The sequence below is a fragment of the Macaca fascicularis genome, chromosome 19 (genome assembly GCF_037993035.2).
Source record: "Macaca fascicularis isolate 582-1 chromosome 19, T2T-MFA8v1.1".
NCBI lineage: Eukaryota > Metazoa > Chordata > Mammalia > Primates > Cercopithecidae > Macaca > Macaca fascicularis.
The window spans coordinates 60,976,341-60,997,095 of record NC_088393.1 but is presented as its reverse complement, the minus strand read 5'-3'; the positions used below and the strand labels follow the sequence as shown (position 1 = coordinate 60,997,095).

General features: G+C 43.6%; 1 protein-coding gene and 1 long non-coding RNA gene across 2 annotated transcripts; one reads left to right on the top strand and one right to left on the bottom strand.

Annotated features, from left to right (window-relative positions):
* Nucleotides 1-947: 947 nt before the first annotated feature.
* Nucleotides 948-1,834, bottom strand: LOC135968570 (uncharacterized). Its single transcript, XR_010583456.1, has 2 exons — nucleotides 1,440-1,834; nucleotides 948-1,120 (listed from the first exon to the last, which is right to left on the bottom strand). It is a non-coding gene; the product is annotated as an uncharacterized lncRNA (long non-coding RNA).
* Nucleotides 1,835-1,845: 11 nt separating this feature from the next.
* LOC123570180 (uncharacterized) lies at nucleotides 1,846-19,115 on the top strand. Its single transcript, XM_065535913.2, is given in 5 exon segments — nucleotides 1,846-2,370; nucleotides 2,847-2,906; nucleotides 10,564-10,690; nucleotides 15,688-15,862; nucleotides 15,864-19,115. Coding segments are annotated over 5 exon segments (1,974 nt in total). The 5' UTR covers nucleotides 1,846-2,097; the 3' UTR covers nucleotides 17,203-19,115.
* The last annotated feature ends 1,640 nt before the right edge of the window (nucleotides 19,116-20,755 follow it).

Genomic DNA, 20,755 nt, shown 5'->3' with positions numbered 1-20,755 from the left:
CATTCAGTTGTCCGTCACTCTCTTTCCTTTTCCTAGGATGGGGTAATATGTAGGCAAGTGTATGAATGAGGAGGAAAAACGAAAGTATTTTTCCTCCCCTCATAATCAGCTAATGAACACTAAACAAAGAATGCATCGCCTCTCGTCACCAAAATGTGTGGGGTGGGGATTTCTCCCCACCAACACGCAATTCTTCAACAGACACTACCTGACTGTCCTATAATTTAATTCAATTCGGACACTATCTACCCAGAGTTAGCATTAGATCCCACTAGTTGAGGGTTCCCACTTCAGATGCCAGCCCCAAGTCCCAGATTTTGAGCTTCGGACCCATTGAGTATAAATTGGGGATTCTCCTTATCCCTTCCTGAGGTGCTATTATTTGCCAGAGCAGCTTGTAGAACTCAGGGAAACATTTTCCTTGGTTTACCCCGTTGTTTTTTGTTTGTTTGTTTGTTTGTTTTTGAGATGGAGTCTTGCTCTGTCACCCAGGCTGGAGTGCAATGGCACGATCTCGGTTCACTGTAACCTCCGCTTCCCGGGCTCAGCAATTCTCCTGCCTCAGCCTCCCAGGTAGCTGGGATTGCAGGCATCCGCCACCATGCCCGGGTAATTTTTGTATTTTTAGTAGAGAAGGGGGTTCACCATGTTGGCCAGGCTAGTCTTGAACTCCTGATCTCAGGTAACCCACCCACCTTGGCCTCCCAAAGTGCTGGGATTACAGGCATGAGCTACCGCGCCCAGCCTACCCAACTGTTATAAAGGATACTACAAATCATATAGATGAATGGTTTTAGCAAGTTAATTGAATCCAAGGAAGGGGTTAAGAGAATGACGGTATTTATCTGGTGAGAGTGTAGCCAAGAGTTACTACTAGCATATAGCACACTGAGATCTTCACCTGGGAGATCTGACAGTGTCAGAGTGGGGTGAAATTGTACGACACCCCCACCCCCACCCCTGGGAGTCCACTGCAGAACTGGTCATTGTGGGAAAAACTACACACATTTCGGTGACTGCAGGTGAAGTATTCTGGGTTGAGTGTGACAATAGTATGAACAGGTTGATTTTTTCCTGTCTCAAACAGTAAAGGGAAGAGCTCTCCAACAGGCCCACCTACCTGTCTTTTTTTTTTTTTTTTTTTTTTTTTGAGACGGAGTCTCGCTCTGTTGCCCAAGCTGGAGTGCAGTGGCCGGATCTCAGCTCACTGCAGCTCCGCCTTCCGGGTTCCCGCCATTCTCCTGCCTCAGCCTCCCGAGTAGCTGGGACTACAGGCGCCCGCCACCTCGCCCGGCTAGTTTTTTGTATTTTTTAGTAGAGATGGGGTTTCACCGTGTTAGCCAGGATGGTCTCGATCTCCTGACCTCGTGATCCACCCATCTCAGCCTCCCAAAGTGCTGGGATTACAGGCTTGAGCCACCGCGCCCGGCCCCACCTACCTGTCTTAAGGCCTGCGATCTCAACTCAGTAGGTACTGGGAATGGACTGTCCCTGCTCCGGGCTGTTGCTGGTTCTTCAGTTGTGCACACAGTCTCAGGACGGTGGCACTCCCTCCTCCACTGCATCAACTTTTACTTCAAGGGAATTATTTTGATGAGCATATCCAGATTAGTGGTCTTGTCTATTCACACACACACACACACACACACACACACACACGCCCGTACCAACACACGTGACTAAATTTTGTACCTTTTTTAGAGATGGGGTTTTGCCATGTTGCCCAGGCTGGTCTCAAACTCCTGAGCTCAAGCATGAAGCAGTCCACCCACCTGTGCCTCCCAAAATGCTGAGATTACAGGCGAGAGCCACTGCACCCAGCCTCAACATTCTTTGGAGGTGGGAAAAAAATTGTTTGAAGACCTCAGCCCTGCCTGACCTGCTCCCCTAGGACCTCTCTGACCTCATCTCCTGCCCGCGTCCTCCTCGCTCCCTCTGCTCCAGCCACTCAGGCCCCTTTCCTTTTCTGGGGTGCCCAAGTTGCTCCTGCCTCAGGGCCTTCACATGGGTGGTCCCTGTGCCTAGGACTCTGGCCCCTCAGCTGCAGGTGCAAACACCCTTCCTAACCCAGGTGTTTGTTCTGATAGCACTTCCTCAATGGGGGCTCCTGTGACCCTCTCCCTGACCCCCGCTTCCGCATTCCATCCCCACCCCCACCCTCACCTCTGGTCCACAGTGGCTGTTCTGCATGTTTCTCTGTCTGCTTCACCTTCCACTGTCTGGATCCTGGTGACAACAAGGCCCCCAGGGAGAGTAGAGCCAGAAGGTGGGGGGCTGTGCTGGGCTTGGCCCCTCTCAGCGGAGCTCAAGAACGCTGAGGCATTTTGCGAATACATCTCTTATGCCCCCTTAGCAGAGATTTTCATTCAAGTAAGTTGCAGCCCAGCTTCAATGACATTTAAGATTGGTTCTATTCTGTTATTCTCTATCTACCACTGAGCACCAGGGCACTGCTGCTCGTTTCTGAAGGCTGAGATCAGCCTGTGATCCACAGAGGGGAGCGGGGCTGTGCTTTGCATGGGGTTTGGTCAGGGCTGGGTCTGTGCCCTGAACGGAAGCTCGTTCCAGCTCAGCTCCCCACTGCTGCAGCCTGTGTGCGGGCCTCTCCAGGCGGGGAGCAGATTCTAAAGAAAGAGGTCAGAAACTCACTTGCTTTTCCTGTAGGAGTTTCTTAGCCCTGCATCTTTTCTGGTGCAGTGGGCGGCAGAGGACCATCTTTCCACAGGGTAAGGTCTTCCCTGTGTATGAGGTTATGGCACAGGAGGGGGTGTGTTGATTCTAACCAATAAACAGCATAGTTTTGACATTCAGGATTGAATTCTAAAGTCTCTTTCATGTTACCCAAGGCAGAACCCTGGAAGAAGAGGAAGAGGAAAGCAAAGGAGTCAGGCATGGCTCCTCCTCAGGTGAGATGATATTCTCGGTGGATTGTTCTGTCTCCTTCCTTTCAGAAACGCTGGGCCTTGGAGTTGGGAATCTTCTCTGAGTCTGAAGCGTCCTGCCTGACAGGTTTGCTCACACTCACCCATGCCTTCCCTCAGTCCCTCTCATCTCTCTTAGATTCCATCTCTCATGACCCAGTGACATGAACTTGGGAAGAGGCGGCACTGGGCATCGTCGTCCTGGGAAGGGCTCACACCAGACATGGACGGAGATGGGGTGAGGGCCCCGTGGTGTCAGTGCTGTTGGGCAACGCAGATTGTTCAGGCCGTATTTGAATATATTGCCAGCTCTGTGTAAATTCTGATAAGAGAAGCTGGTTATCTGGCCGGGCGCGGTGGCTCAAGCCTGTAATCCCAGCACTCTGGGAGGCCGAGGCGGGCGGATCACGAGGTCAGGAGATCGAGAACATCCTGGCTAACACGGTGAAACCCCGTCTCTACTAAAAAAAAATACAAAAAACTAGCCGGGCGAGGTGGCGGGCGCCTGTAGTCCCAGCTATTCGGGAGGCTGAGGCAGGAGAATGGCGTAAACCCGGGAGGCGGAGCTTGCAGTGAGCTGAGATCCGGCCACTGCACTCCAGCCCGGGCGACAGAGCGAGACTCCGTCTCAAAAAAAAAAAAAAAAAAGAGAAGCTGGTTATGAAGGCAGATGTTACTGTGCACAAGCACTCACGAAATGCTGTAAAATGAGACCACTGTGGGGAAAGCTTTGTAGCCTCATTTATATTGCATTTGATGCCGAACAAGTGAGTCACTGTGTTTATCTGACTCCAAACTCCTTTTTTGTTTGTTTGTTTAGACAGAGTCTTGCTCTGTTGCCTAGGCTGGAGTGCAGTGACGCAATCTCAGCTCACTGCAACTTCTGCCTCCTAGATTCAAGTGATTCTCTTGCCATGGCCTCCCGAGTAGCTGGGACTACAGGCGTGCATCACCATGCCTGGCTATTTTTTTGTATTTTTAATAGAGATGGGGTTTCACCATGTTGCCCAGGCCGGTCTCCAACTCGTGAGCTCAAGCGATGCACCCGCCTCGGCCTCCCAAAATGCTGGGATTACAGGCATGAACCGCTGCTCCCGGCCTTCATTACTTATATTCAACCAAGAGAGAAACTTATCCCTCAGCCAGCGCCCTGAAAAGACAGAATATGGATGAATGTTTTCATACTTTTCCTCTTCCAGGAGAAATGGGAAATTGGTGTTTTTCTTGCAGTGACACTGCATCATGCCAGGGTAAGGCCACTGTGAGCAGATGTCCTGTATTTTTCTACTAGACTTCTGTTAAGAGTTCCAACCTCTTAAATGGTTACTGGATTTCTCACAAAGGCAATTGGTTCATATATTGTTACTAAATTTGTGTCTCCATGGTGGAGGTAGTGTTTGGGAGTTCCTATTCCTCTATTTTATTGACATCATCACTTTAGTACAGTTTTATAATTTCTTTAAATAGGTGTGGAAATGTATTTTAATAGGTAGCATTGTATCATTCCTAATGTACTCGTGAGATGCGTTGTATGTTTAATGAGAGCTGCTAAAGAAAGAATGAAGATTGTTTTCACAGTGTTGTTATTAGTTCTTATACTTCAATGCGTTCTTTTCCTAGGTTGTGAGTATGTCATCTGTTAGTTTTAACAGGTCTAGCTCCTACTTTACCATTTTCTTGGTCTCAGCTCAGGCATGCTCTGAAGTGGGCTTTAGCTGGAGCCCTGGTGAGCCCTATTTTCTCCTTTTTTATTTTTGATACAAGGTCCGGCCCCGTCGCCCAGTCTGGAGTGCAGTGGTGCAATCTCGGCTCACGGCAGCCTCCACCACCTGGGCTCAAGCCAACCTCCTACCTCAGCCTCTCAAGTAGCTGGGACTACACGTGCATGCCACCACACCCAGCTAATTTTTATATTTTTTGTAAAGATGGGGGTCTCGCTATTTTGCCCAGGATCATCTTGAATTCCTGAGCTCAAGCAATCCACCCGCCTTGGCCTCCCAAAGTGTTAGGATTACAGGCATGAGCCATCGCGCCCAGCCCATTTTCTCCATTTTAATTTAGAGCAAATGCATCCAGCATTTACTGCTTGATTATGTTTGGTGAAATTTTCTTGTTTAATATTAGCTTTTGGGTGTTTTTCAAATTTCCTTTTTGAACCAATTTTTAATTATCCAATAATTTCTTTGAGTAAATATCGTTGCAATATATACTTCTTAAGTCTATTAAATTAATGTATGATATTAAAAAATGTCCTAACCTTATGTTATGATTTCATGAGTAAAATAAACTAAAACCTCCATTGGGCTTTTGTTAATGCCTAAATATCTAAATTTAACTGGAAAAAATGGTATCAGTATTTTTAATAATTGTATTTAATACCAATTGGAGTACAAGTTCTTACATATTTTTGTTTTAGCATTTTTACAGCTTAACTTACAAAAATGTTTATAAACTAAATTAAATACAATTCATGCATTTTAATTGTCCCAGACTTTCTGAAATGCACATGAGCAAAAAAGACAACTAAAGATATCATCAAAAACAAATACATCGTTGAGACACATCTCCTTATTTCACTTAATTTAACTGGTATATGTGATGTGCGCACATGAATATGTAGATGCATACGCCCATGGTTTTATAAAAGACGTACCATGATTTAAATAAATTGTATGTGTTTTATCATTTGAAATCATATTTTAAATATTTTTATGGCCTTAACTTTGTTCTCTGCTGCCTTTTTTTTTTTTTTTTTGAGATGGAGTTTCACTCTTTCACCCAGGCTGGAGTGAAGGAGCACAATCTTGGCTCACTGCAACTTCCCCCTCTTAGGTTCAAGCAATTCTCCTGCCTCAGCCTCCCAAGTACCTGGGATTACAGGTGTCCGCCACCACACCTGGCTAATTTTTGTATTTTTAGTAGAGATGGGGTTTTCCATGTTGGCCAGGCTGGTCTCGAACTCCTGACCTCAGGTGATCCATCTGACTCGGCCTCCCAAAGTGCTGGGATTACAAGTGTGAGCCACCGCACCCGGCCTGTTCTCCACTATGTATTAATGAACTAATAGGATAGTAACATATGGGCATAAATGCGTTTGTGTATATGATGACCTTTGGTGAAGTTCCATATTGTTAGCCTTGAACTTGTTTCAGTTTTTCTCAGTTAGGTGACCTCGTGTCAATTTACTTTTGGAGTGTTTAGTTAAAACAACTCAAACACCATGTTTCCCTCTGCTCTCACACCAACACCACAATCCACACAGAAGACTTCTGTGGCCACATGTGAGGGATTTCTCCCCACCAACAAACAGCGAGCAACCAACTGGCTGTCCTCCAGTTCAGTTCCAACACTTGTCTGCATGAAGATAGTGTCACATCTCACAGATTGATGGCTCAGTTCCCAATTGCACATCCAGGCCTCTGAAACTTCTGACCGACCAACCTCAAGTTGAGGTTCCCATGAACCCTTCTTTAATTTGCTGGAGCAACTCTTAGAGGTCAGAGAAACACTCAGTTTTACAGGTTGATTATAAATACTATTACAGAAGATACCAGTGAAGAGATGCATAAGGTGAGGTATAGGGAAAGGGGTGCAGAGCTTCCCTGCCTTCCCTGGGTATGCCGTCCTCCAGGAACCTCCACGTGTCAGCCATCTGGAAGCTCCCCAAACCCACTGCACTCCAGCCTGGGTGACAAAGCAAAACTCTGTCTCCAAAAAAACAACAAAAAAATAAATTTACATATTTCTACAAAACTCATCGCCACTTTTATCTTTATTTTCTCTTTTGATTCTACCCAAATTTCCAGTGACAAAGTCCCGAATTCAGTGCTGAAATTAGGCTTTTACATGTGCTTTCTTCTATAAGTGTGACATTGTAATAAAAGAAGTGGTTTGTTGTCCTTGATAATCTCATTTGGCTCCTGTGTAGTTCTTTGAGATAATTCCCTTGCTAGCTGGTTGTTTTACAAATGTGTACAAACTATATCATACTACTTTATGCAAACTATATTATACTACTTTATGCAAACTATATTATACTACTTTATGCAAACTACATTATACTACTTTATGCAAAGAGACAGACACTACTTTTTACTATATCTTTCTAGGACTTTTTATTCTGTTTTCAGTTTAAATTTGCTTACCCCTGAGATTTTAAAGTCTCTTTCTTCATAAAACACTATTTGAACTGGAATATATTAACACATTCTGTGGCCAGTTTTGCTCGACATTATTTTACCCTTCATTCTCTAACATTCTCTCATTTCTTGTACTTCTTTATTTATTTGTATTTGTTTATTTTTCCTTTTATTATTATTTTTACTTTTTTGTAGAAACAAGGTCTTGCTATGTTGCCCAGGCTGGTCTCAAACTCCTGGGTTCAAACAATATGCCTGCCTTGACCTCCCAAAGTACTGGGACTACAGGCATGAACCACCATGCCCGGCCAACCTCTTTATTTTTTAAACCTCGTTTTCACAGTAGTTGAGAGGATTTCAGCCACAGTGTAGCATCTTAAAGACTGGGAAAATTCTTTCCTAGCCAGTTTAATGACCAAGAAACTATTCAGACCAATCTACATGTCAGTCATTCACAGTAGAATGGTAAACTAAAGAGCTGTGGGCAGCTGCTGATACATGTTGCACAAAAGGATGTTGGGAATCTCTTAGACATTGGTACCCGTTACTCGGGTACTCGGCCTCTCATTATATAAATGAATTCTTCCAAAATGACTTCCCTTTCAGAACCTTGGACAGATATATTGACTCCTTTGTGCTGATCTCAAGACACGGAGATTCTAAAATGAAAACTCTGAAGGCGCTTGACTATGTAGCCTTCCTTAATGCTTTAGGATTCCAAACCACCTACTTACTCTCTTTGGAAGATTATTCAGGGCTTTGTGAGCTGCTCTTTCAGGTAGCTTGCCTGTTGCTTAACTGATTGCTTAGGTTTAATTTTAATTCCCAGATACCTGGGTATAGGTACTTGCTCTGTCATTTTTAGCTCTTTGACCTGAGACAAGTTTCTCTGTGTCTGTGAAACAGCTGTCCCACAGTAAAATGGGAGCAGGTCTTTCTCTCATGGGCTACAGTGTTGTACGTGTTAGTACACATAAAGGATTTAAAATGCTACCTCGCATACGGACCTTGTTCTTAAATCCCTATCATTGCTATTGCTCTCATCATAGTTTTAAAACTCTGACTTGTTTTTTCTTCAAAGCCACTGTGGATGTTGTCATCCTTGAAGACACCACTCATTCTCTAGGTCATCTAGATGCTGAATATTACTTGATGTATCAGACATAATATCTATCTAAAGCTGGTAGAGATGAACTTGTGCTGGGCTTTTTTCTTTTTTCTTTTTTTTTTTTTTTTTGAGACGGAGTCTAGCTGTGTCGCCCAGGCTGGAGTGCAGTGGCCGGATCTCAGCTCACTGCAAGCTCCGCCTCCCGGGTTTACGCCATTCTCCTGCCTCAGCCTCCCGAGTAGCTGGGACTACAGGCGCCTGCCACCTCGCCCGGCTAGTTTTTTGTATTTTTTAGTAGAGACGGGGTTTCACCGTGTTAACCAGGATGGTCTCGATCTCCTGACCTTGTGATCCGCCTGTCTCGGCCTCCCAAAGTGCTGGGATTACAGGCTTGAGCCACCGCGCCCGGCCTGGCTTTTTTCTTTTGTTTTGGTTGTCCCCCTGTTGCCCGGGCTGGAGTGCAGTGGCACCATCTTGGCTCACTGCCACCTCTGCCTCCCAGGTTCAAGCAATTTCCGGCTAATTTTTGTATTTTTCGTAGAGACAGGGTTTCACCATGTTGGCCAGGTTGGTCTCGAACTTCTGACCTCAAGTGATTCCCCCACCTTGGCCTCCCAAAGTGCTAGGATTACAGGCATGAGTGAGCCACTGCGCCCAGCTGATTTTGTATCTGTATATTTATTTATTGTCCACAAAACAGAAATCCACACTAATTTAGAGGATATCATAACCTCTTAGGGAAAAGAATAATAAAACAGGATTAAGCAGACATAACTTGCTCAAGTAAACCTTAGTGTGTGAGAATATAGGGAAAAACTGATTCAGTTTTTTTTTTTTTTTTTTTTTTTTTTGAGATAGAGTCTCGCTCTGTTGCCCAGGCTGGGGTGCAATGGCGTGATCTTGGCTCACCACAACTTCCACCTCCCAGGTTCAAATGATCCTCCCGCTTCAGCTCCTGAGTAACTGGGATTACTGGTGCCCACCACCATGCCTGGCTATTTTTGTATTTTTAGTAGACACGAGGTTTCGCCACATCGTCCAGGCTGGTCTTGAACTCCTGACCTCAGGTGATCCACCCGCCTCGGCCTCTCAAAGTGCTGGGATTACAGGCATGAGTCACCGTGTCCAGCTGGATACAGTTTCTTCTACTACTTGCAACACAGAGTGCTTCCGTTCTCCCAGATGTGTTGGGTTTTCCATCACATCAATCAAGCAATTCTGCAGTGGACGTGACCTGGGTGTCCTCCCATTCAGTTCAATTCTGACGCTGTCTGGATATAGCATCACATCCCACAGGTATAGGGCTCAGTCCCACAAGGGTGCAGCCACCTCAATGCCATTCGCAAACACAGGTTGTGGCTTGGGTTTCTCGCTAACCGGCTTAAGTTGTAAATTCTCATGACCTCTTCGTTGGGATCAATTAACTTGTTACAGTGGCTCACAGAACTCAGGGAAACACTTGATTCATATTGATTCATTTATTGCTCAGGATATAACAAAGAATGCAGATGGAAGCAATCTATTGGGTGACATAGGGAAGAGCTCTGAGCTTCCATGCCCTCTGTGGGTGCACCACTCAAGGGGCCTCCATGTTATCATCTGTCCCAAATGCTCCTCAGAACCTTAATTTTTTGCATTTTTATGGAAGCTTCATTACATAGGCATGACTGTTTACATTATTGGCCATAGATGTTCAACTGAAACTTCAGCCCTTCTTCCCTTTTGCAGTGTTGGAGATTGAGCCTGGAAGTCCCAACCCTGTAATCTTTTATTTATTTATTTATTTTTATTTTTATTTATTTATTTTGAGACAGAGTCTCATTCTGTCATCCAGGCTGGAGTGTAGTGGCGTGATCTCAGCTCACTGCAACATCTGCCTCCCAGGTTGAAGTGATTCTCCTGCCTCAGCCTCCTGAGTAGCTGGGATCACAGGTGCGTGCCACCATGCCCAGCTAATTTTTGTATTTTTAGTAGAGACAGGGTTTCACCGTGTTGGCCAGGCCTGTCTTGAACTCCTGACCTCAAGTGATCCACTGGCTTCGGCCTCCCAAAGTGCTGGGATTACAGACGTGAGCCATGGCGCCTGGCCTAACCCTGTAATCTTGTCTTGGTCTTTCCAGTGTCCGGCCCACACCGTGAAGCTATCTGGCGGCCTTCAGCCACCAGTTAGTCTCACTGACGTACAAAAAGATACTTATCACCTCACAGATTTCAAGTGAGCTCTTTTCAGGAAAAGGGATGAGGATCAAATCTGTATGTACCATGATCACAGCCTGGATGTGTCAGTCTGCTTACTTGAATTGAACCTATTTTTACAGCTCTCTCCTCTTCTCGTTTTATGTGAAGATTCAAATTTGCCTCATAGTCACTTGGTGAAATGTGTTTTTCATTTTAGGGACAGTTGACACTCAAGGATGTGGCCATAGAATTCTCTCAGGAGGAGTGGACATACCTGGACCCTGCTCAGAAGACTTTGTACAGGGACGTCATGTTGGAGAACTACAGGAACCTGGTCTCACTGGGTAAGGATGACTTTCTTTTAGAAGTCAAGGTCTGTTCTTGTGTATGTTTTCATTTTCCCTTGTGAGTCTCTTGAGAGCCCCTGCATTCCTCGATGAGGATTGATGACCTGTTGACTCAGAAATGAAAAGCCTGATCATGCAAAATCTGGACTTTAATCTTGCCGTTTCTTGAGATGGTCTGCCCACTTTGTGGAGAGTTTTAGAGCTTTGTATGCATAATACCTTGTACCAGATTTAAAATGTTTGATTTTCTGTTTTTTACTTCTGTGCTTTTGATTTAGTGGTTCATGGACGAAAGCTAGGTATCTGTGTAGTCTGGTGTTTCCTAATCACTCAGGAGGCATTCAGTGGATCAACTGTTGAAATGTTTTTCCAAATCCATCTGCAGTTTCCTCTCTTCTCATGTTAACCTAAGGGTGTAGTTCTGGAAAAGCCACAGCACATTATATTTCTTTTTCTTTTTTTTCTCTCTTTTTTTTTGAAATGGAGTTTCACTCTTCTCACCCAGGCTGGAGTGCAATAGCACGATCTCGGATCACTGCAACTGCAACCTCCGCCTCCTAAGTTCAAGTGATTCTCCTGCCTCAGCCTCCTGAGTAGCTGGGATTATAGGCCAGGCTGGTCTCGAACTCCTGACCTCAGGGTGATCTGCACATCTCAGCCTCCCAGAGTGCTGGGATTACAGGTGTGAGCTACCATGCCTGGCCTTCTTTCTTTTCGTAAGCAGGAATCTCTCCTTTTGATCTGAGTATTATCTCCTTGTTGGAACAAGGGAAGGAGCCCTGGAATGTGGACAGCCAAGAGAAAATAGCAAGTGGGAGTGGATCAGAGGTGTAATTACAGGTCAGAGTTCAGATGGGCAGAGAGAAAGCGTCTCATTAGACAGTGTTTGAGAAACACCCTGCAAATGGCAGAATTTTTTGGGAAAATAAAAGTTTATATCCTGTGATCACTGATAAGAATTTTTTTCCCTACCACTTAATACTCTGTTCTTTAGATGTGTAAAAGTTTCTCCTTCTAACCTGCAGTGGTGCTACAGCCCAAACAGCAACACATGCAGAGTCTTGATCATGACCTACAACCGTCTGTTACTTGGTTTCTATGAACTCTTGGTTCCTTTCAAAAGGGTTGCTTTCCTCCTTAGTCTCTCCTTCTGTGCTTCATTCAATCAAAAATCCTTATTTTTCTGTCCACAGAGATCAGACGTGAGGCCTCCATAGTTATGACAAGTGCCCCTATCCATATTTTATCCCATTTCATGAGCTTGGAAGATAGAAAACGTTGGCTGCTCCTCCTTTGCACCTGGGGCCCCAGAAACTTCACAGAGCTGTCTTAAGCTTTCTTTGCCTGTTGAGGTCTCAGCTACTTCTCCTATTCCACTTTGCGACAGTTTGTGGATGTGGGTGACAAGGGGAGTGGGTTGATCTTCCGAGATGATTAGCCAAATTGTTAAGTACAATGGACAGAAACTTTCTCTTTTTGATCCCAGTCCTATATGGGGTGTGTATCCTATTTTTTTACACTTGAGCATGGGATTCATTGAACAAAAAGAACAAACCTGGAGGCATCACACTACCTTATTTCAAACTATATTATAAAGATATGGTAATTAAAACAGGATAGTGCTTCCTTAAAAATAGACACATCAACCAGTGGAACAGAATAGAAAGAGTAAAAAGAAAGCCGGATGCGGTGGCTCACCCCCATAATTCCAGCACTTTGGGAGGCTGAGGTGGGTGGATCACGAGGTCATGAGTTCGTGACCAGCCTGTCCAATATGGTGAAACCCTGTCTCTACTAAAAATACAAAAATTAGCCAGGCGTGGTGGTCAGCTACTTGGGAGGCTGAGGCAGAAGAATCACTTGAAACCAGGAGGCAGAGGTTGCAGTCAGCTGAGATTGCGCCACTGCACTCTAGCCTGGGCGACAGAGTGAGACTCCATATCAAAAAAAAAAAAAAAAAAAAGTGAAAAAAAAAAAACAAATGATGAATATATGGCCAGCTGGCTTTTGACAGAGGTGCCAAGAACACACAATGAACAAAGGACAGTTTTTTCAATAAGTGTAGCTAGAAAAACTCAATATCCACACACAGGAGAATGAAATGGATGTTAATCTCACATCAGATACCAAAATTGATTCAAAATGTATTAAATACTTAAACGTAAGACCTGATAATGTAAAACTACTAGAAGCAATCATAGGGGAAAAGCTACATGACGTGATCCAGGCAATGATTTTTTGGCCTTGATGCCAGAAGCTTATGCAACAAAAGCAAACAGATAAATGGGGTGGCATCTACTGAAAATCACTGCAAAGGGAACAATTAACATAATGAAGAGACAACCTATGGATTGTGAGAAAGCATTTGCAATTTGTATATTTGACACCAATTTAATATCCAAAATGTATGAGAAATCAAAACTACTCAATAGCATGAAAACAAACCAATTAAAAAATGGCCAAAGGATCTCAATATACATTTTTTTTCCTTTTTTTTTTTTTTTGAGACAGAGTCTTGCTCTGTCACCCAGGCTGGAGTGCAGTGGCACCATCTCGGCTCACTGCAATCTCTGCTTCCCAGGTTCAAGCTATTCTCCTGCCTCAACCTCCCAAGTAGCTGGGACTACAGGTGCGTGCCACCACGCCTGGCTAATTTTTGCATTTTTGGTCACTATGTTGGCCAGGCTGGTCTCAAATCTCTAGTCTCAGGTGATCTGCCCAACTTGGCCTCACAAAGTGCTGAGATTATAGGCATGAGCCTCAATATACAGTTCTTGAAGGAAGACAGACAAACAGCCAACAACATCACTACTTGCAGAGATGCAGATTTAAAGCAGAATAAAATATCATATAGCTGTCAGAATGGCTACTGTCAGAAGGACAAAAGATATGTGTTAGCAAAGATATGGAGACTAGGGGTTCTCATACACTATTGATTGAATGTAAATTAGTGTAGGCATTATGAAAAATTATATGGAAATTTCTCAAAAAAATAAAAATAAAAGTACTATATTATCCAGCAATCCCACTTCTGGGTATACAGTTGGCCCTTCAACAGCACAGGTTTGAATTCCATGGGTCATCTTATACATGGGTTTTTTTTTTTTTTTTTTTTTTTTTTTGAGACGGAGTCTCGCTCTGTCACCCAGGCTGGAGTGCAGTGGCCAGATCTCAGCTCACTGCAAGCTCCGCCTGCCGGGTTTACGCCATTCTCCTGCCTCAGCCTCCCGAGTAGCTGGGACTACAGGAGCCCGCCACCTCGCCCTGCTAGTTTTTTGTATTTTTTAGTAGAGACGGGGTTTCACCGTGTTAGCCAGGATGGTCTCGATCTCCTGACCTCATGATCCACCCGTCTCGGCCTCCCAAAGTGCTGGGATTACAGGCTTGAGCCACCGTGCCCGGCCTATACATGGGTTTTATTCCAGTAAATATATTGGAAATTTTTAAAGACATTTGCAACAATTTGATAAAGCAGACAAATTGCATAACCTAAAAATATCATAAAAATTAAGAAAAAATTAGATATGTGATGAATGCATAAAGTACTACTCTATTATTTACCACCATAAAAAAATACACAAATCTGGCTCTTGAGCTGCTTGCTAGAGCCCGCTCCCACTCTGTGGAGTGTACTTCCATTTCAATAAATCTGTGCTGTTCTTTTGTTGCAAAACAAAAACAAAAACAAACCAAACAAAAACACACAAATCTGGCTGGGTGCAGTGGCTCATGCCTGTAATCCCAGCACTTTGGGAGGCCAAGGTGGGTGGATCACTTGAGGTCAGGATTTCAAGACCAGCTGGCCAACATGATGAAACCCCGTCTCTACTAAACATACAAAAAGTAGCTGGCCGTGGTGGCACATGCCTGTAATCCCAGCTAGTTGGGAGGCTGAGGCCGGAGAATCACTTGAACCTGGGAAGCAGAAGTTGCAGTGAGCCAAGATTGCACCACTGCACTCTAGCCTGGGCATCAGAATGAGACTCCGCTTCAAAAAAACACAAATCTATGATAAAAAATTAAAACTTATCAAAACTTATACACACACTTACTGCATGTGACACCATTTGCAGTCAAGAATAATATAAACAGGCTGGGCGCAGTGGCTCATGCCTGTTATCTCTGCACTTTGGGAGGCCAAGGTGGGTGGATCACGAGGTCAGGAGCTCAAGACCAGCCTGGCCAAGATGGTGAAACGCTGTCTCTGCTAAAAATACAAAAATCAGGTGGGCGTGGTGGCAGGCACCTGTAATCCCAGCTACTCAGGAGGCTGAGGCAGAGAATTGTTTGAACCCGGGAGGCGGAGGTTGCAGTGAGCTGAAATCGCGCCACTGCACTCCAGCCTGGGTGACACAGCGAGACTATATTCCAGTTCTTATGTCCTGTGCTGGTTCTGAAGTAGAACTCCTCTTTTCTCTCTTTTTTTTTTTTTTTCCAATTCAAAAAGTTTTTTCTGACATTTTAAAATTGAATTCCTCCTCATTTTTTCAGTGCTATTATTTTTTTCCAATTCAAAATTACTACTTCTTTAATTATTCATTACGTATGTTTGCTGTGAGTTATTTACCATTACAGTACATCACGTTGTGCTTTAGCATTTACTTGTGCATAACAAATATGCTTTAAATAGGCACAATATAAGAATTCTTTCTCTTGAATTCTAAGACAGCCATATAAAACATATTGCCAATTGGTAGCCTCGGGTCATGGTTGGAAAGTACTCCTTTCAGGGCCAATATGGGTTTGTACAATATGAGGGTTTTGTTCACAGGTTGTTTAAAACGAGGATCCCCTACTATTTGAATTACATGTTACCACCTTTTCTTTGATACGGAATCCTATTCCTTTTGTGTTCTGAAAAATTATGGTTCTGAAGAATCATAAGTCTGTTCAACATAACTATTACTTTTGGTGTAACATGAGGTTTTTCAATGGGAAATAATTATTTATGTACTATAATTAATTGGAAACCTGTGGTTCTTTATATCTTACAGATATCTCTTGTAAATGTGTGAACAAGGATCTGCCACCAAAGGGGAAGAACGGTATGGGAGAAGCATTCCACATGGTGAAGCTGGAGACACTTGAAAGCTGTGATGAAGCCCTGTCCTTCGAGGAAGTTCAGAAAAATACATATGACTTTGAGTGGCAGTGGAAAGATGAAGGAAATTACAAGAGTACTTATGTTGCAAAAAGAAAATCTCCCTGATAGAAGAGATCAACATGATAGAAGGGCTGCAGGAAACAAGCTTATTGAAAATCAGCTTGGAGTAAGTTTTCAGTCACATCTGCCTGAACTGCAGCAATTTCAAGGTGAAGGGAAAATTTATGAATACAATCAAGTTGAGAAGTCTCTTAATAATCGGGGAAAACATTATAAATGTGATGAATGTGGCAAGGTCTTCAATCAAAACTCACGGCTAACAAGTCATAAGAGAATTCATACTGGAGAGAAGCCTTACCAGTGTAATGAGTGTGGCAAAGCCTTTACTGTTCGTTCAAACCTAACTATCCATCAGGTAATCCATACTGGAGAAAAACCTTACAAATGTAATGAGTGTGGCAAGGTCTTCAGGCACAATTCATACCTTGCAAAGCATCGGCGAATTCATACTGGTGAGAAACCTTACAAGTGTAATAAGTGTGGAAAAGCCTTCAGTATGCATTCAAACTTAACTAAGCATCAGATCATCCATACCGGAGAAAAACCTTTCAAATGTAATGAATGCGTCAAGGTTTTCACTCAGTATTCACACTTAGCAAATCATCAAAGAATTCATACTGGAGAGAAACCTTACAGGTGTGATGAGTGTGGCAAAGCCTTTAGTGTGCGATCAAGCCTAACTACCCATCAGGCAATTCATACTGGAGAAAAGCCTTACAAATGTAATGACTGTGGTAAGGTCTTCACACAAAATTCACACCTTGCAAGTCATCAGGGAATTCATTCTGGAGCAAAACCTTACAAGTGTGGTGAATGTGGTAAAGCCTTCAGTCAAACATCACAACTTGCAAGGCACTGGAGAGTTCATACTGGAGAAAAACCTTACAAGTGTAATGAGTGTGGCAAAGCCTTTAGTGTTCATTCAAGCCTAACTATCCATCAGATAATACATACTGGACAAAAACTGTACAAATGTAATGATTGTGGCAAGGTCTTCAGGCACAGTTCATACCTTGCAGTTCATCAGAGAATTCACACTGGTGAGAAACCTTACAAGTGTAATGAGTGTGGCAAAGCATTTAGTGTACATTCAAACCTAGCTACCCATCAGGTCATCCACACTGGAGAAAAACCTTACAAATGTAATGAATGTGGCGAGGTCTTCACTCAGAATTCACATCTTGCAAATCATAGAAGAATTCACACTGGAGAAAAACCTTACAGGTGTAATGAGTGTGGGAAAGCCTTTAGTGTTCGCTCAACCCTAACTACCCATATGGCAATCCATACTGGAGACAAACCTTACAAATGTAACGAATGTGGCAAGGTCTTCACTCAAAATTAAAACCTTGCAAAACATCGAAGAATTCATAGTGGATAGAAACCTTACAAAGGACGCCAGGTGTGGTGGCTCATGCCTGTAATCCCAGCACTTTGAGAAGCCGAGGAAGGCAGATCACCTGAGGTCACGAGTTCAAGACCAGGCTGGCCAACATGATGAAATGCTGTCTTTACTAAAAACACAAAAATTAGCTGGGCATGGTGGTGCATGCCTGTAATCCCAGCTACTCAGGAGGATGAGGCAGGAGAATCACTTGAACCTGGGAGGCGGAGATTGCAGTGAGGGAGATCATGCCATTGCACTCCCCAGCTTGGGCAACAAGAGTGAAACTCCATCATACACACACACACACACACACACACACAGAAAAAGTAACCTTACAAAGGAGTGTGGCAAGTTGTTCAGCCACAAATTACTTATTTCACAACATCGGGAATTCATTCTTGAGACAATTCTTACAAATGCAGTGACTGGCAAACTTCTGATGAGTTTAAGCATTAACAGACATCAGAGTTCATAACAGAGAAATCCTGTGAATATACTGTGTATGACAGAAGCTTTATCCAGGTTTCCGAGCTCAATAGGCATCAAAAGATATATCTTTGATGAAATTACACAAATGTAACATGCATGCCGAGACTATTACTCCTGGACTACACCTATAGCTGAGGATTCATAGGAATAATATAACTCAGTCTCTAGTTTCCTCATAACCCTCTGATATATAATCTGCTGATTTTATACACGATTATACACCTTACATGGTGGTGTTTGGGAAAGAAAGGATGGAAGGGCTCACTCACTTCACTGGGTGAGGATTATTTCTCTCCAAGCTCCTGAAGAAGAACGACGCTGCCTTTTAAAATTAAATATAGTCTGAATTAGAGAGTACTTGGAAAGGACAGAGGATAATGAACTATGATGTCACTCATCATCCTTATTGCACTCCAGGTGCCCTTCTTCTGACAGAAGGGCACTGTGGGTATGGAAAGAAATTCTCTACTGGCCGGCACGGTGACTCGCGCCTGTAATCCCAGCACTTTGGGAGGCCGAGGTGGGTAGATCACCTGAGGTTAGGAGTTCGAGACCAGCCTGACCAACATGGAGAAATCCCGTCTCTACTGAAAATACAAAATTAGGTACAGTGGTGCATGCCCGTAATCCCAGCTACTCAGGAGGCTGAGGCAGGAGACTCGCTTGAATCCCGGAGGCAGAGGTTGCAGTGAGCCGAGATCACGCCACTGCACTCCAGTCTGGGCAACAAGAGCGAAACTCTGACTCAAAAAAATAAAAAAGAAAAAGAAATTCTCTACCAACAGACCATGAAATAGAGCCAGGAAGACACTTGGATTTTTATTAGAGAAGAGTAATAGCTTATTAGGGACTGATGTGTGGTACAAATAATGCAGAAAAGGCTACCTTCTCCATCAAATGCCAATAGCTGTTGCATAGCAAAGATTGATTTTTTTTTTTTTTTTTTTGAGACAGAGTCTTGTTCTGTCACCCAGACTGGAGTGCAGTGACGCAATCTCAGCTCACTGCAACCTCAGCCTCCTGGATTTTAGTGATTCTCCTCCCTCAGCCTCCCAAGTAGCTGGGATTACAGGCCTGTACCACCACGCCAGGATAATTTTTGTATTTTTAGTAGAGATGGGGTTTTGCTGTGTTGGTCAGACTGGTCTCGAACTCCTGACCTCATGATCTGCCCGCCTCAGCCTGTCACAGTGCTGGGATTGCAGGCGTGAGCCACCGTGCCCGGCCGGCCGAGCATAGGAAGTTTAATCAAAGTAACCAGAATCCCATGTTTGTTACTAGGATTTACATTAACTGCTGGAATGACATTTTGCTACTATTTAATTAAGAATGCATCATAGATTTAATGTTTTAACTAATAAAATTTGATGTATTTTGTAAGTATGAATGAATCATTTCTTGCCAACGTAGTTTTATCCTACCTCAGTAGCATACTTCATAACAGATAATAACAGTGCACCATTAAGCTATCGAAGGATCTAGAATAATGATTTCCATTGTTGGATCAAACAACATATAATTTTCAGAAACTAAGCGTATTTTGGTTTTTTGTTTGTTTGAGATGGAGTTTCATTCTGTCACCCAGGCTGGAGTGCAATGGCGTGATCTCAGCTCACTGCAACCTCTGTTTCCCGGGTTCCGGTGATTCTCCTGCTTCAGCCTCCCAAGTAGCTGGGATTATAGGTGCCCGCTACCACACCCGGCTAGTTTTTGTATTTTCAGTAGAGACAGGGTTTCACCATGTTGGCCAGGCTGGTCTTGAACTCCTGACCTCAAGTGATCCACCTGCCTTGGCCCCCCAAAGCTCTGGGATTATAGGCGTGAGCCACCACGCTCAGCCCAGAAACTAATTGTATTTTGCACTTGAATTAGTCTCTCCACACTCTGCCTTGGGATACTTATGTGGTATAATGAAAATCCCATAGAAAGGATATTTCAGACTCTCACACCCTGAAGTCTGCATTGCTCTTGATGCGTATGCACTGTATTATATTTTTGCATGTCTCTTTCTTGCATGCCAAATAACACCTATGGCATTATCTTTATGTACGTGAAGTGAAAATACAAGTATAGTAAAAATATGACATTAGGAAACAAAAAGTGTGTGGAATATGGATAAAAACAACATCTCTTTTTTACCCTTGGAATGATCAGTGGCAATTGGAGAAATTAATATATATAAATTTTCTTTTAAGAATGAACATAACACAGTCAGATTTTTTTTTTTTTTCCTGGCAGATAAACTACAAAGTTTGAATGTTCACCCTCATAACATTTTGGTAATTTGAACTTGTGACCTCTCTACTGGAACTATATTGAATTTCACCTCAAGTTTGGTTGAGAAGTGTTATAAGACTGTTTATTACATAATATGGGTTTCTGGGGAAAGCTGGGTAGACTTCCAAAGCTGGTCCAAAAATGGCTTGAGAGCCCAGATAAGCAACTTGCTTGGTGTGTTATGGTTGATAAGGTGTGGGGCTGGGTTATGTTTTGTGTGGTTTGAACGTCCATCTAGTGACAAAGGAGGAAGCACTCAAGCATGATCAGTTTGACCAAATGGGCAGAACAGGAAGAGGAAGTGCAGAGCTGTAAAAGTGTTAGTAGTACAACATCACAAAATGGAGACTGACTCTAGTACACTGAATTACTTACTGTGGAAACTCCTGACATCTTGGTTTGGGAAGACCCCAGTTTTCTTTTTTGTTTGTTTGTTTTGTTTTGTTTTTTGAGATGGAGGCTTGCTCTGTCACCCAGGCTGGAATGCAGTCGCGTGATCTCGGCTCACTACAACCTCCACCTCCCAGGTTCAAGTGATTCTCCTGCCTCGGCCTCCCAAGACTACAGGTGTGTGCCACCACACCTGGCTAATTTTTGTATTTTTAGTAGAGACAGGGTTTCACCATGTTGGCCAGGCTGGTCTTGAACGCCTGACTTCAAGTGATCCACCCGCCTCTGCCTCCCAAAGTGCTGGGATTACAGGCATGAGCCACTGCGCCCCGCCCTAGTTTTCTTCATAGTAATA